General features: G+C 39.8%; 1 protein-coding gene across 2 annotated transcripts in view; it reads right to left on the bottom strand.

The window, feature by feature from the left end:
* Positions 1-14927, bottom strand: part of EPB41L4A (erythrocyte membrane protein band 4.1 like 4A) — a 635814-nt gene that overhangs the window by 134809 nt on the left and 486078 nt on the right. For both annotated transcript variants that reach the window (XM_053701541.1, XM_053701542.1), the window contains exon 11: positions 13950-14027. In XM_053701541.1, the coding sequence (XP_053557516.1) occupies positions 13950-14027 (78 nt within the window). The remainder of the gene's footprint in view (positions 1-13949; positions 14028-14927) is intronic.

Here is a 14927-nt window from a genome sequence, read left to right on the forward strand (position 1 = left end):
TTCTACAGTAGAGGATAAGGTGTCGATCCAAGAGGGTATTATCCAAGCTCATGAGGCTAAATTAAATAACATGCAATTACGTCTGGAGGATCTTGAGGATCGCTCCAGGCGTAATAATATTAGAATCATTGGCCTACCTGAGTCCTCAGAATTCGAGCATCTTATTAAATTCACTTCTATCACTCTCCCCCAGGCAATTGGTGTAGCATCCCATCTCCTCCCCCTTGCAATTGAGAGGGCACATAGAGTTGGTCCTAGGAGAGATTCAGCCTCTGGGTTAACTAAACCTAGGATGTGTATTGTAAAATTGCTCAAATTTCAGGACAAACTTGAGGTATTAAAATTAGCAAAGAAAGTATCCACTCTGACATTTGGGAACAGCAAAATATTGCTTTTCCAAGACTTCTCTGCAGAGACATCAGCACGGAGAAGAATAATGGCACCCTTCTGCTCTCAGTTGATTAGCAGAGGTATAAAAGCCAACTTATTTTATCCAGCTAAAATCATAGCTGAAAATAAGGGGGTTAAATTTATTTTTAATGAAGTCACAGAAGTTAAAGAGTTTATCCGGACTCTAGACCCCTAATGAAATCCAAAATTTATGAGTAGGATAGTAAGCATAAGGTGGTTAGGGAATATAGGTCTGGTTGGTAAAATAGAGTTAATATGTTTACTTCTCTCCAAGATAAAGTTGCTTATATGTTTTTATGTACAGATGTATGTTATATTAGTATTCTATTGCTCCACGTTAGTAAAGTTTTTGAATTTCGTGGTCAAGAAAGAGCAACTGCAATTTATTAGACATCTGAAGTTTATTAATGTTTCTCTTCCTCTTTTTTTTTTTTTTTTCTTCCTCCTTTCCCCCTCCCCCTCTTGCTTTCTCCTCCCCTCCCCCCGGTTGCCTCTCATGCCCTCTCCCCTTCCGTCCCTTCCATTAACCTCGGCTGGACACTTAGTTGTCGGATAAGGTTATGTGTAGTGGGATTGTAGTAATGCAGGCAAAATGATGGAAAACAGCGTCAAAATATTATCATGGAATGTGGGAGGGATCTCTTCTCCGGCGAAACGTAAGTTAATTATTAAGACGCTCGCCAAAGAAAAGCCAGATCTAGTGTTTCTGCAGGAAACCCATCTGGACGGGGCCGAAGCTGCTAAACTCAAAATTAATTGGGTTGGTAAAGTAATTTCCTCCTCTAGTACCTGTAAAAAACGGGGGGTTGCGGTGTTATTCCATAAGGATTTAAATTATAAAATTATACATGTTGAAATTGACCCCGCGGCCAGATTTATATTACTGCAAGTTATCATTGGCACAGTGAAATATATTTTCTGCAACATCTATGCTCCAAATAAATTTTCAACTACATTTTGGGAGCATATCCAAAACAAAATATTTCCGTATCAAAGAGAAAATCTTATTATATGTGGAGATTTTAACATGACCATATGTCCAGAGTTAGATCGTTTTTCAAAAAAAAATGTTGCAGAATATGGCAAACATGCAAAGTTTTTTAAGAGATTCTGTGTCAAATTTGGTCTGACTGATATTTGGCGAGTTCAAAATCCGTGGGCTCGGGCTTATACATGTGAGTCTAAAGCCCATAGGACCTTCTCTAGAATAGATCTCTTTCTGATCTCAGAATCATTAGTAATACAACAAGTCAAAGCCGGCATTGGTGAGTTTATGATATCCGATCACGCTGTCATCTCTTTATGTTTTATTAGATCAGAGGAGCTTAAACCCCCTGGATCCGTTTTTTGCTTCCCGCGTTTCTTATATACGAATGCTCGGTTCACGTCATGGATTAAAAAGATCTGGCGTGAATATATAATTCTGAACCATGAATATAGATATAAAGTAGAGATTTTTTGGGAGGCTGCCAAAGCAGTGATACGTGGAGAAATTACTGCTTTTATGAGCAAACGCTCAAAAAAAATGAAGGAGCAGGGCCTTCAGTTGGCTAATGACATTAAGACGGCGTACAGGAAAGTTCTTCTTGATCCTTCCTCCTTAAATTGGTTATCATATCTGGAGTGTAGGAAGGTAAGAGATGTTTTTTTAAAACAAAAATCACAAGAGGAGGAGGTTAGACTGAATTTCAAGTACAAGAGCTTTCATGGGTGCTCCGCAAAGCATCTGGCGCGTCTCACCAGAAATAGAAAAAAGAAGAACTTTATTGCTGTTATCAAAAGTGGTGATGATAGGGTTTTTAAATCAGTTGAAATCAGCCAAATATTTTATAAGTATTATCAACAACTTTATACTGAGATTGATAGCAATCAATATTCCCAGAATATCTTCTGGTCTAGAATTACAACTCCAAAGATTCAAAAAGACGAGTTGGTAATGTTAAATCAACCGATATCTCAAGACGAAATTAGCGATGCAATTGATAGACTTAAATTAAATAAAGCAGCTGGCCCAGATGGGCTTCCTGCTGAATTTTATAAATCATTTAAAGATGACTTATTATCGGTTTTGGAGGAATTATATAATAATTATTATCTTTCCGAATATGTAACTTCAAAATATTTTGCGGCTGCAAACATTACACTTATATTGAAAAAAGGCAAAAATCCGGAAGATCCGGCCTCTTATAGGCCGATTTCAGTCCTCAATACTGATTATAAAATAATGGCGGGGATCATCTCAGCTAGGCTGAATTCTTGTTTACAGAAATTGATCCATACAGATCAAACAGGGTTTATGTCATCAAGAAATTCAACTAAGAACATACGAAAGCTTACCGCCTTTCTGGATTATGCATGGAGTCTAGAGCCGGAGTCAAATAATACGACAATAGCAGATTCAGCAGTTTTGACCTTAGACGCGGTCAAGGCTTTTGACTCCATTACCTGGGAACATCTATTTTACTCGTTGGAAAATTTTGGGTTTCAAGGTAATTTCATCCGATATATCCATAAAATTTATTCTAACCCTATTTCTTATTTGTTGGTAAATGGTATTAGGTCATCAGAGATAATTTTACACAGAGGCACTAGGCAGGGTTGCCCATTATCTCCTCTCTTATTCAATGTAGCAGTAGAACCCTTAGCGGTTAGATTTCGCGATGTCTTAACTGGTATCCCACTTGGTCAATATAGTCTGAAGACTCTACTCTATGCAGATGACATTTTGCTCTTTATAGACAATGTCCATAATTGTATTCCAGTAATCATGCAGACTCTTGCCGAGTTCAGTTCATTTTCAGGTTATGTGGTTAATTTGGAGAAAAGTGAACTAATGTCAACAGGTAATAGTCACTCTTTTGTGGGGGATATACCATTTAAATTAGTGAAGTCAATTAAATACTTGGGACTGGAGCTACATAAAAATCCAAAATTATGGTATGGGGCAAATTATTCTCCATTATTGGTAAAAATTAAAGAGGATCTTCAGCTTTGGGCATCTTATCCTCTCTCGATTTCAGCAAAGATCAACTTAATTAAAATGATTATTTTTCCTCGTCTCCTTTATGTCCTGCAAAATCTACCTCTCTTTATATCTAATTTAGATGTAAAAAAATTATATAGTTATTTTTCTAAATTTATCTGGAAAAACAAAAAACCCAGAATAGCTTTAGCGAAACTCATGCAGAAGGCAAGTGTGGGAGGGTTAGCTCTACCGGATGTCAAACTATATAATGTCGCGGCTCTGGTAAAATTTGCTTTTGATTGGGTTGCTGAAACCAACTTGATAACTGACAGTCAAGAGGAAGCATTTTATATTCGTCCTTTTTCGTTAAAAGCTATTCTGCATTGTAGTACCAAACAGCTTCCGTTTAATATCTGCAGAATGATATCTTTTAAAAATATTGTCATCGCATGGCAGAAGTTTTGCCATACGATAGGATTAGACCCGTCCTTTTCGGATTTCCTACCTATTCAAGGTAACCCTAAGTTTATACCAGGCATCCATCATAAAGTATTCAAATCCTGGGCAAATAAAGGTTTATTGCTGATCAAGCAATTGTTAGATGAAAACCATTTGATACTCACAGCAGAACTTATCTTTCAGACTTATGATTTACCCAGATCAGATCTATTTGCTTATTTTCAAATCAGACATTATATACATGAGCAAAATTATATGGGCAGGCAGGTGGCAGCGTGGTCGGATGTCAGAACCCTAATTCAAAAATTCATTGGCGGGGTCTCATCTATCTCGTTGATGTATGACATTATGCTGTCCAAACAAAGTGAAAAACATCTAGATAAGATCAGTAACTGGTTATACACAGTTATTTCTGAGATAGATAATGAAAAGATTGTTCAAAGTTTTAATATGTTACATAAATGCAGGATATCTATGGGCTGGAAGGAATCACATGTGAAGCTCTTGAATAATTTTTATTTACATCCGCTAAAAATCCAAAAATTTTCTATCTCTAGTATAAGTAATTGTCCTCGCTGTGCTAATTATAATGCAGATTTATTTCATATGTTCTGGTACTGCCCCAAAATCAATCAGTTATGGCTTAAAGTTTGTTTCTGGTTTAATGCCCTCTACGATATTAATATGGCGGTGACCATACAAGAGGTGGTTTTATTGTTTAGTGCTATGGATAGTAGATACCCCCGTTTGATTCGTATCATCAATACGATTATTTTGGCGGTGCGCCATCTTATTCTCAAGAACTGGAAAGCAAATAGAGCTCCGAGTTTCGGACTGCTTCTTAAAGAGATTCAAGAACAAGTAGTTTTTGAATCATTCCATTTAGTGGATGCCTCTGAGAAGAGAATAGATGATTTTCTCTGGGGATGGCTTCCAATCATTAAGTCTTACTCCGTTCCAATCCAAAGACAGATACTTTTCCCGTTTCGTTCGTCTATCAGTTTCGCAGAAATGGTACTTTTGGGGAAATTTCCGGCCGCGTGGATTAGCAGTGGGCCATAGAGTATCTGACACTCTTTGTGGGTGTTTGATTGAGATCTGGATAGTGCGGTGGGGGGGGGATGGACAGGGGGGAATGTGTCTGGGTTTTTTTTTTTTTTTCTCTTTTCTCTTTCTCTCTTTCCTTTTCTTTTTTTCATTTATTTGTAATTGTTGAGTTTTACGCGGGTTAGAAAAATCCAGTAAGACAAAGAAGATTATGGCAAAATATTTGTATTCATAATGTTCGATTTTTATTTGTACACAGTTTCATGAAATGTCTTGCCATTGTTTGTTTTCATCATAATTTCGTGTCTCTTGGAGATCAATAAAAATTTATTTAAAAAAAAAAAAAAGGAATGCCTCTTTATCTGGTTTGCTGATAACCTTGAAAGATGAAATCTCCCTTGTGGAGGAGAAGCTTTGAAGTCCAGAAGATATCCCTGAGATATGATCTCCAATGCCCAGGGATCCTGAACATCTCTTGCCCACGTCTGGGCGAAGAGAGAAAGTCTGCCACCCACTAGATCCGTTTCTGGATAGGGGGCCGTTCCTTCATGCTGTCTTAGAGGCAGCAGCAGGCTTTCTGGCCTGCTTGCCCTTGTTCCAGGACTGGTTAGGTTTCCAGGCCTGTCTGGAATGAGCAACAGTTCCCTCTTGTTTTGAAGTGGAGGAAGTTGATGCTGCTTCTGCCTTGAAATTTTGAAAGGCACGAAAATTAGACTGTTTGGCCTTTGATTTGGCCCTGTCCTGAGGAAGGGTATGACCCTTGCCTCCAGTAATGTCAGCAATAATTTCCTTCAAGCCAGGCCCGAATAAGGTCTGCCCCTTGAAAGGAATGTTGAGTAATTTAGACTTTGAAGTCACGTCAGCTGACCAGGATTTAAGCCATAGCGCCCTACACGCCTGGATGGCGAATCCAGAATTCTTAGCCGTTAGTTTAGTCAAATGAACAATGGCATCAGAAACAAATGAGTTAGCTAGCTTAAGCGTTCTAAGCTTGTCAATAATTTCATTCAATGGAGCTGTCTGGATGGCCTCTTCCAGGGCCTCAAACCAGAATGCCTCCGCAGCAGTGACAGGCGCAATGCATGCAAGGGGCTGTAAAATAAAACCTTGTTGAATAAAAATTTTCTTAAGGTAACCCTCCAATTTTTTATCCATTGGATCTGAAAAAGCACAACTGTCCTCAACCGGGATAGTGGTACGCTTTGCTAAAGTAGAAACTGCTCCCTCCACCTTAGGGACCGTCTGCCATAAGTAGGTGTAGGAAAAACGTCAGTACACACCGGCACCGCATAGTATCTATCCAGCCTACACAATTTCTCTGGAATTGCAACTGTGTTACAGTCATTCAGAGCAGCTAATACCTCCCCAAGCAATACACGGAGGTTCTCAAGCTTAAATTTAAAATTAGAAATCTCTGAATCAGGTTTCCCCGAGTCAGAGATGTCACCCACAGACTGAAGCTCTCCGTCCTCATGTTCTGCATACTGTGACGCAGTATCAGACATGGCTCTAACTGCATTTGCGCGCTCTGTATCTCTCCTAACCCCAGAGCTATCGCGCTTGCCTCTTAATTCAGGCAATCTAGATAATACCTCTGACAGGGTATTATTCATGATTGCAGCCATGTCCTGCAAGGTAATCGCTATGGGCATCCCTGATGTAATTGGCGCCATATTAGAATGCGTCCCCTGAGCGGGAGGCGAAGGGTCTGACACGTGGGGAGAGTTAGTCGGCATAACTTCCCCCTCGACAGAACCCTCTGGTGATAATTCTTTTATAGATAAAGACTGATCTTTACTGTTTAAGGTGAAATCAATACATTTAGTACACATTCTCCTATGGGGCTCCACCATGGCTTTCAAACATAATGAACAAGTAGGTTCCTCTGTGTCAGACATGTTTAAACAGACTAGCAATGAGACTAGCAAGCTTGGAAAACACTTTAAAACAAGTTTACAAGCAATATAAAAAACGTTACTGCGCCTTTAAGAAACACAAATTTTCCCAAATTTTGAAATAACAGTGAAAAAATGCAGTTACACTAACAAAATTTTTACAGTGTATGTAATAAGTTAGCAGAGCATTGCACCTTCTTGCAAATGGATGATTAACCCCTTAATACCAAAAACAGAATAACAAATGACAAAAACTACTGTGGCTTTTTACCTCCCTCAATACGACTTTTGAAGCCTTTTGAGCCCTTCAGAGAAGTCCTGGATCATGCAGGAAGAAGCTGGATGTCTGTGTCTGTAATTTTTGCTGTGCAAAAAAATGCTAAAATAGGCCCCTCCCAGTCATATTACAACAGTGGGAAGCCTCAGGGAACTGTTTCTAGGCAAAATTCAAGCCAGCCATGTGGAAAAAACTAGGCCCCAATAAGTTTTATCACCAAACATATGTAAAAAACGATTAAACATGCCAGCAAACGTTTTAAAATACACTTTTATAAGAGTATGTATCTCTATTAATAAGCCTGATACCAGTCGCTATCACTGCATTTAAGGCTTTACATACATTACTTCGGTATCAGCAGCATTTTCTAGCAAATTCCATCCCTAGAAAAATATTTTAACTGCACATACCTTATTACAGGAAAACCTGCACGCTATTCCCCCTCTGAAGTTACCTCACTCCTCAGAATATGTGAGAACAGCAAAGGATCTTAGTTACTTCTGCTAAGATCATAGAAAACGCAGGCAGATTCTTCTTCTAAATACTGCCTGAGATAAACAGTACACTCCGGTACCATTTAAAAATAACAAACTTTTGATTGAAGAAATAAACTAAGTATAAAACACCACAGTCCTCTTACAACCTCCATCTTAGTTGAGAGTTGCAAGAGAATGACTGGATATGGCAGTGAGGGGAGGAGCTATATAGCAGCTCTGCTGTGGGTGATCCTCTTGCAACTTCCTGTTGGGAAGGAGAATATTCCACAAGTAATGGATGATCCGTGGACTGGATACACTTAACAAGAGAAATGTATTTTTAGATAAAATGTCATAATTATTGACACATTGGGCTAGATTATGAGTGGAGCGGGATTTTTGCACTAAACTCGTGATACCAGCGTACACGCAATTGCAATTCCAATGGGAGCCTCGTTCTCATGCTGTGAGACACTGCATGACAACCTAGCACAGTTAAGGGGGTAAGTTGCGCATCGATGGGCAGCAAATTTAAATATATATGTATATATAGTATTATATACATATATATTTATGTGTTTATATGTGTATATACACATCTTAACACATAAATATACGGTATCCCACAAAAAGTGAGTACACCCCTCAAATTTTTGTAAGTATTTTATTATATCTTTTCATGTGACAACACTGAAGAAATGTCACTTTGTTACAATGTAAAGTAGTGAGTGTACAGCCTGTATAACAATGTCAATTTGCTGTCCCTCAAAATACCTCAATACACAGCCATTAATGTCCAAACCGTTGGCAACAAAAATGAGTACACCCCTAAGTGAAAATGTCCAAATTGGGCCCAAAGTGTCAAGATTTTGTGTGGCCACCATTACTTTCCAGCACTGCCTTAACCCTCTTGGGTATGGAGTTTACCAGAGCTTCACAGGTTGCCACTGGAGTCTTCTTCCACTCCTCCATGATGACAACACGGAGCTGGTGGATGTTAGAGACCTTGCGCTCCCCCACCTTACGTTTGAGGATGCCCCACAGATGCTCAATAGGGTTTAGGTCTGGAGACATGCTTGGCCAGTCCATCACTGTTACCCTCAACTTCTTTAGCAAGGCAGTGGTCGTCTTGGAGTTGTGTTTGGTGTCATTATCATGTTGGAATATTGCCCTGCGGCCCAGTCTCCGAAGCGAAGGGATCATGCTCTGCTTCAGTATGTCACAGTACATGTTTGCATTCATGGTTCCCTCAATGAACTGTAGCTCCCCAGTGCCAGCAGCATTCATGCAGGCCCAGACCATGACACTGCCACGACCATGCTTGACTGTAGGCAAGACACACTTTTCTTTGTACTCCTCACCTGGTTGCTGCCATACACGCTTGACACCATCTGAACCAAATATGTTTATCTTGGTCTTGTCGGACCACAGGACATGGTTCCAGTAATCCATGTCCTTAGTCTGCAAACTGTTTGCAGGGTTTCTTGTGCATTATCTTTATAAGAGGCTTCATTCTGGGACGACAGCCATGCAGACCAATTTGATGCAGTGTGCAGCGTATGGTCTGAGCACTGACAGGCTGACCCCCCACTCCTTCAACCTCTGCAGCAATGCTGGCAGCACTCATACATCTATTTCCCAAAGACAACCTCAGGATATGACGCTGAGCATGTGGACTCAACTTCTTTGGTCGACTATGGCGAGGCCTGTTCTGAGTGGAACCTGTCCTGTGAAACCGCTGTATGGTCTTGCCCACCGTGCTGCAGCTCAGTTTTGTGGTCTTGGCAATCTTCTTATAGCCTAGGCCATCTTTATGTAGAGCAAAAATTCTTTTTTTCAGATCCTCAGAGAGTTCTTTGCCATGAGGTGCCATGTTGAACTTCCAGTGACCAGTATGAGAGAGTCTGAGAGCGATAACACCAAATTTAACACACCTGCTCCCCATTCACACCTGAGACCTTGTAATACTAACGAGTCACTTGACACCGGGAAGGGAAAATGGCTAATTGGGCCCAATTTGGACATTTCCACTTAGTGGTGTACTCATTTTTGTTGCCAACGGTTTAGACATTAATGGCTGTGTGTTGAGTTATTTTGGGGGTACAGCAAATTGACACTGTTATACAGGCTGTACACTCACTACTTTACATTGTAGCAAAGTGTAATTTCTTCAGTGTTGTCACATGAAAAGATATAATAAAATATTTACAAAAATGTGAGGGGTGTGCTCACTTTTGTGGGATACTTTATATGTATATAAGCATATGCATATATATTTACAGGGAACAGTCCCCAAACTTTTACAATCGAGCGATCCACTCATAATCTAGCCCATTATTGGTGGTCATTTTACATTTCCTTAACGAACCATTAAATACAGTAGAACTGCATAATCAATAAATGCATAATATACCTAAAATGCAATAGCATTTGGTCTGAATTTAAAATGAGCATTAGATTTAAAAAAAAAATGTAACGTTTTCCCCCTGTATCACATGACAGCCATCAGCCAATCACAGACTCATTTACGTATACTCTGTGACCTCTGGCACCTAAGAAAGAATACATATAATAAGACTGTGCACAATCTGATAATATTAGTAAACTGGAACTTTTTTAATTGCATGCACTATCTGAATCATGAAAGCTTAATTTTGACTTTAGTGTCCCTTTAAGCAAACTGTAAAAATTTACAGACCACGCTCCCATTGAAGAAAATGCTCAGGCATTTCTGATTGATGGTATCATACCAAGTCTTAAAAAAAGTGAGGAGATGGACTCAGGGCTGCAAAACTAGTTTGCATTTATATTTTACAAAAAGTAAATTTATGCTTACCTGATAAATTAATTTCTTCTATGGTACGAAAGGATTCATCCTTTACTTGTGGGATATTATCCTCCTGCTAACAGGAAGTGGCAAAGAGCACCACAGCAGAGCTGTCTATATAGCTCCTCCCTTAGCTTCACCCCCCAGTCATTCGACCGAAGGTACAGGAAGAAAAAGGAGAAACTAAAAGGTTCAGAGGTGACTGAAGTGAAGTTTAAAATCAAAAAATATAATCTGTCTTAAAATGACAGGGCGGGCCATGGACTCGTCGTACCATAGAAGAAATTAATTTATCAGGTAAGCATAAATGTACTTTTCTTCTATAAGGTACGACGAGTCCACGGATTCATCATTTACTTGTGGGATACAATACCAAAGCTACAGGACACGGATGAACGGGAGGGACAAGACAGATTGTTAAACAGAAGGCATCACTGCTTGAAGAACTTTTCTCCCAAAAATAGCCTCAGAAGAAGCAAAAGTATCAAATTTGTACAATTTTGAAAAGGTATGAAGCGAAGACCAAGTCGCAGCCTTACAAATCTGTTCAACAGAAGCATAATTTTTAAAAGTCCATGTGGAAGCCACTGCTCTAGTAGAGTGAGCTGTAATCCTTTCAGGAGGCTGCTGTCCAGCAGTCTCGTATGCGAAACGGATGATGCTTTTCAGCCAAAAAGAAAGAGAGGTAGCCGTAGCTTTTTCACCTCTACGTTTTCCAGAATAGACAACAAACAAAGATGTTTGACGGAAATCCTTGGTTGCTTGCAAGTAAAACTTCAAAGCACGAACCACGTCCAAGTTGTGCAACAGACGCTCCTTCTTAGAGGAAGGATTAGGACACAGAGAAGGAACAACAATTTCCTGATTGATATTCCTATTAGTAACAACCTTAGGAAGGAATCCAGGTTTGGTACGCAAAACCACCTTATCAGCACGGAAAATAAGATAAGGCGAGTCGCATTGCTACGCAGATAGTTCAGAAACTCTTCGAGCCCGAAGAGATAGCAACTAAAAACAGAACTTTCCAAGATAGAAGCTTAATATCTATGGAATGCATAGGTTCAAACGGAACTCCTTGAAGAACTTTAAGAACTAAATTCAGACTCTATGGCGGAGCAACAGGTTTAAACACAGGCTTGATTCTAACTAAAGCCTGACAGAACGACTGAACGTCTGGAACATCTTCCAGACGCTTGTGCAGTAGAATTGATAAAGCAGATATCTGTCCCTTTAAGCAACTAGCTGATAGCCCCTTCTCCAATCCTTCTTGGAGAAAGGACAAAATCCTAGCAATCCTGATCTTACTCCATGAGTAGCCTTTGGATTTGCACCAATAAAGATATTTACGCCATATCTTATGATAAATTTTCATAGTGACAGGCTTTCGAGCCTGAATCAAAGTATCTATGACCTACTCAGAGAAACCCCGCTTGGATAAAATCAAGGGTTCAATCTCCAAGCAGTCAGCCGCAGAGAAACTAGATTTGGATGCTGGAATGGACCTTGGAGTAGAAGGTCCTGCCTCAACGGCAGAGTCCATGGTGGGAAGGATGACATGTCCACCAGATCTGCATACCAAGTCCTGCGTGGCCACGCAGGTGCTATCAAAATCACTGAAGCTCTCTCCTGTTTGATTCTGGCAATCAAACGAGGAAGGAGAGGAAATGGTGGAAACACATAAGCCAGGTTGAACGACCAGGTTACTGCTAGAGCATCTATCAGTACTGCCTGAGGATCCCTTGACCTGGACCCGTAACAAGGAAGTTTGGCGTTCTGACGAGATGCCATCAGATCCAATTCTGGTGTGCCCCATTGCTGAATCAATTGTGCAAACACCTCCGGATGGAGTTCCCACTCCCCCGGATGAAAAGTCTGACGACTTAGAAAATCTGCTTCCCAATTCTCCACTCCTGGGATATAGATTGCTGATAGATGGCAAGAGTGAGTCTCTGCCCATCGAATTATTATCTGGATGCCTGAATTAAGATATCGTCCAGATAAGGTGCCACTGCTATGCCCCGCGGCCTTAGAACCGCCAGAAGGGACCCTAGCACCTTTGTGAAAATTCTGGGAGCTGTGGCCAACCCGAAGGGAAGAGCCACAAACTGGTAATGCTTGTCCAGAAAGGCGAACCTGAGGAACTGGTGATGATCTTTGTGGATAGGGATGTATAGATACGCATCCTTTAAGTCCACGGTGGTCATATATTGACCATCCTGGATCATTGGTAAAATAGTCCGAATGGTCTCCATCTTGAAGGATGGGACTCTGAGGAATTTGTTTAGGATCTTGAGATCTAAAATTGGTCTGAAGGTCCCCTCTTTTTTGGGAACCACAAACAGATTGGAGTAGAACCCCTGCCCCTGTTCTGTTTTCGGAACTGGGCAGATCACTCCCATGGTATATAGGTCTTCTACACAGTGTAAGAACGCCTCACTTTTTGTCTGGTTTACAGACAATTGAGAAATATGGAATCTCCCCTTTGGAGGAGAATCTTTGAAATCTAGAAGATACCCCTGGGTTACGATTTCTAAAGCCCAGGAGTCCTGAACGTCTCTTGCCTGAGCAAAGAGAGAAAGTCTGCCCCCTACTAGATCCGGTCCCGGATCGGGGGCTACCCCTTCATGCTGTCTTGGTGGCAGCAGCGGGATTCTTGGCCTGTTTATCTTTGTTCCAAGTCTGGTTAGGTCTCCAGACTGACTTGGATTGAGCAAAATTCCCCTCTTGCTTTGCAGCAGGGGAAGAGGTAGAGGGACCACCTTTGAAGTTTCGAAAGGAACGAAAATTACTTTGTTTGGTCCTCATCTTATTTGTCTTATCCTGAGGAAGGGCATGGCCTTTCCCTCCAGTGATGTCTGAAGTGATCTCTTTCAGTTTAGGCCCGAATAGGGTCTTACCCTTGAAAGGGATGGCTAAAAGCTTAGATTTTGATGACACATCAGCAGACCAGGACTTAAGCCATAACGCTCTACGCGCTAAAATGGCAAAACCTGAATTCTTTGCCGCTAATTTAGCCAGTTGAAAAGCGGCATCTGTAAGTAAAAACTAATACTTTATCACCTCTTTAACTTTACCCTTCCTAGTACTTAGAGTAGGCAAAGAGAATGACTGGGGGGTGGAGCTAAGGGAGGAGCTATATAGACAGCTCTGCTGTGGTGCTCTTTGCCACTTCCTGTTAGCAGGAGGATAATATCCCACAAGTAAAGGATGAATCCGTGGACTCGTCATACCTTATAGAAGAAAACTAAATAAGCATATTTTTTTAAACCTGCCATTATTACTCACAGAACCGGTAGTGAAATATTTTATAAACTATGTCTGTGCCTTTTCACATACAACCTAGGGTTCTAATGAAATGCTCTATTAATTGATCAAGTGTCACAGCAAGGCATAAATACAAAAGTAATACAAAGCTAAAATCACAAACATCCATAGTTTTCTCTCTAATTCTTACATTAGTATATGAAGTGGGTTCAATGCAAAATTGATTCATAAACTGCCTGTCACTATCACTAGTATTTGAATAAAAATTATATTTTTTTTCAATCCAATAATCAACCCTCCTTTTCAAATGATACAAGCAGGAGCTTACCTGTAGCGATGCCTGGAACCCAGAGAGCCGAGCTTGCTAAGTTTCCTTGAAAATGCGTTTGATTCATTTTCTGGAATCCTGTGGAATGAATTACAATAAAGCAAGATACAACAGAAAAAGTCAAAGAAAATGGCAACACTATTGTGTTAATTGGGGGGAAAGTTAAATATACTATATAACAGTTTTTGTTACATAGACAAACGCACATTTTATTTGGGGAAGATAAGAACAAAAAACTACAACAGCAAAATAGGCATATTGTAGACAGGAAATAATAATAATAATAAAACAGCAACAAGCTGTATTCGTTTTAAAACGTTTCTGTTATATGCAGCCACAATGGTAGCAATATATTTCCTTTGATTTACTCAATACACATTGAAATTTAATTTGTAAATATTTGGAGATATACTGTATATAATGCATAATATAAAACAAAATCATTACAATTTCTAAATTTTATAATCTGCTCTTATATTAGCAATGTTGTAATTTTCTAGGAATATATAAGTACAGCTATACTAAATTTCACAGAGACATGAAGGCTGTTTAAAGTATCTACTATAATTTTACAAGATTTTTCCATAAGATGTCTTAGTAAACTTCCTTGCGCAAAAGAGGAAAAAAGAGTGACTGTGTCTGCATATGCCAGATGCATGCTCTCTTATAAGTCCCAGGACAGGCATCGTGATTGGATGATGTTTAAATGTTCCTCTACAGTGGAATGCGACTACTGAGAAATGTGAAGGTAAAATATATTCATATTTTTTTTACATAGAGATATTCTGGTGATATTTTCTAATCATCTTTTTACCAATATCCGGAAACAATTTTATGTGATTCAGTGTTTGGTTCCCTTTAAATCTGTCAGCAAAATCAGATATGAGCCTATTTCTGTACATGTAATATCTTGCCAACCTTTTTCAAGTTTAATTCCATCTCTAAGATAATTTTGAGAGGGAGGTGGTATTCATGGTT

Source organism: Bombina bombina, chromosome 2, assembly GCF_027579735.1.
Source record: "Bombina bombina isolate aBomBom1 chromosome 2, aBomBom1.pri, whole genome shotgun sequence".
In the NCBI taxonomy this organism is placed as follows: Eukaryota; Metazoa; Chordata; class Amphibia; order Anura; family Bombinatoridae; genus Bombina; species Bombina bombina.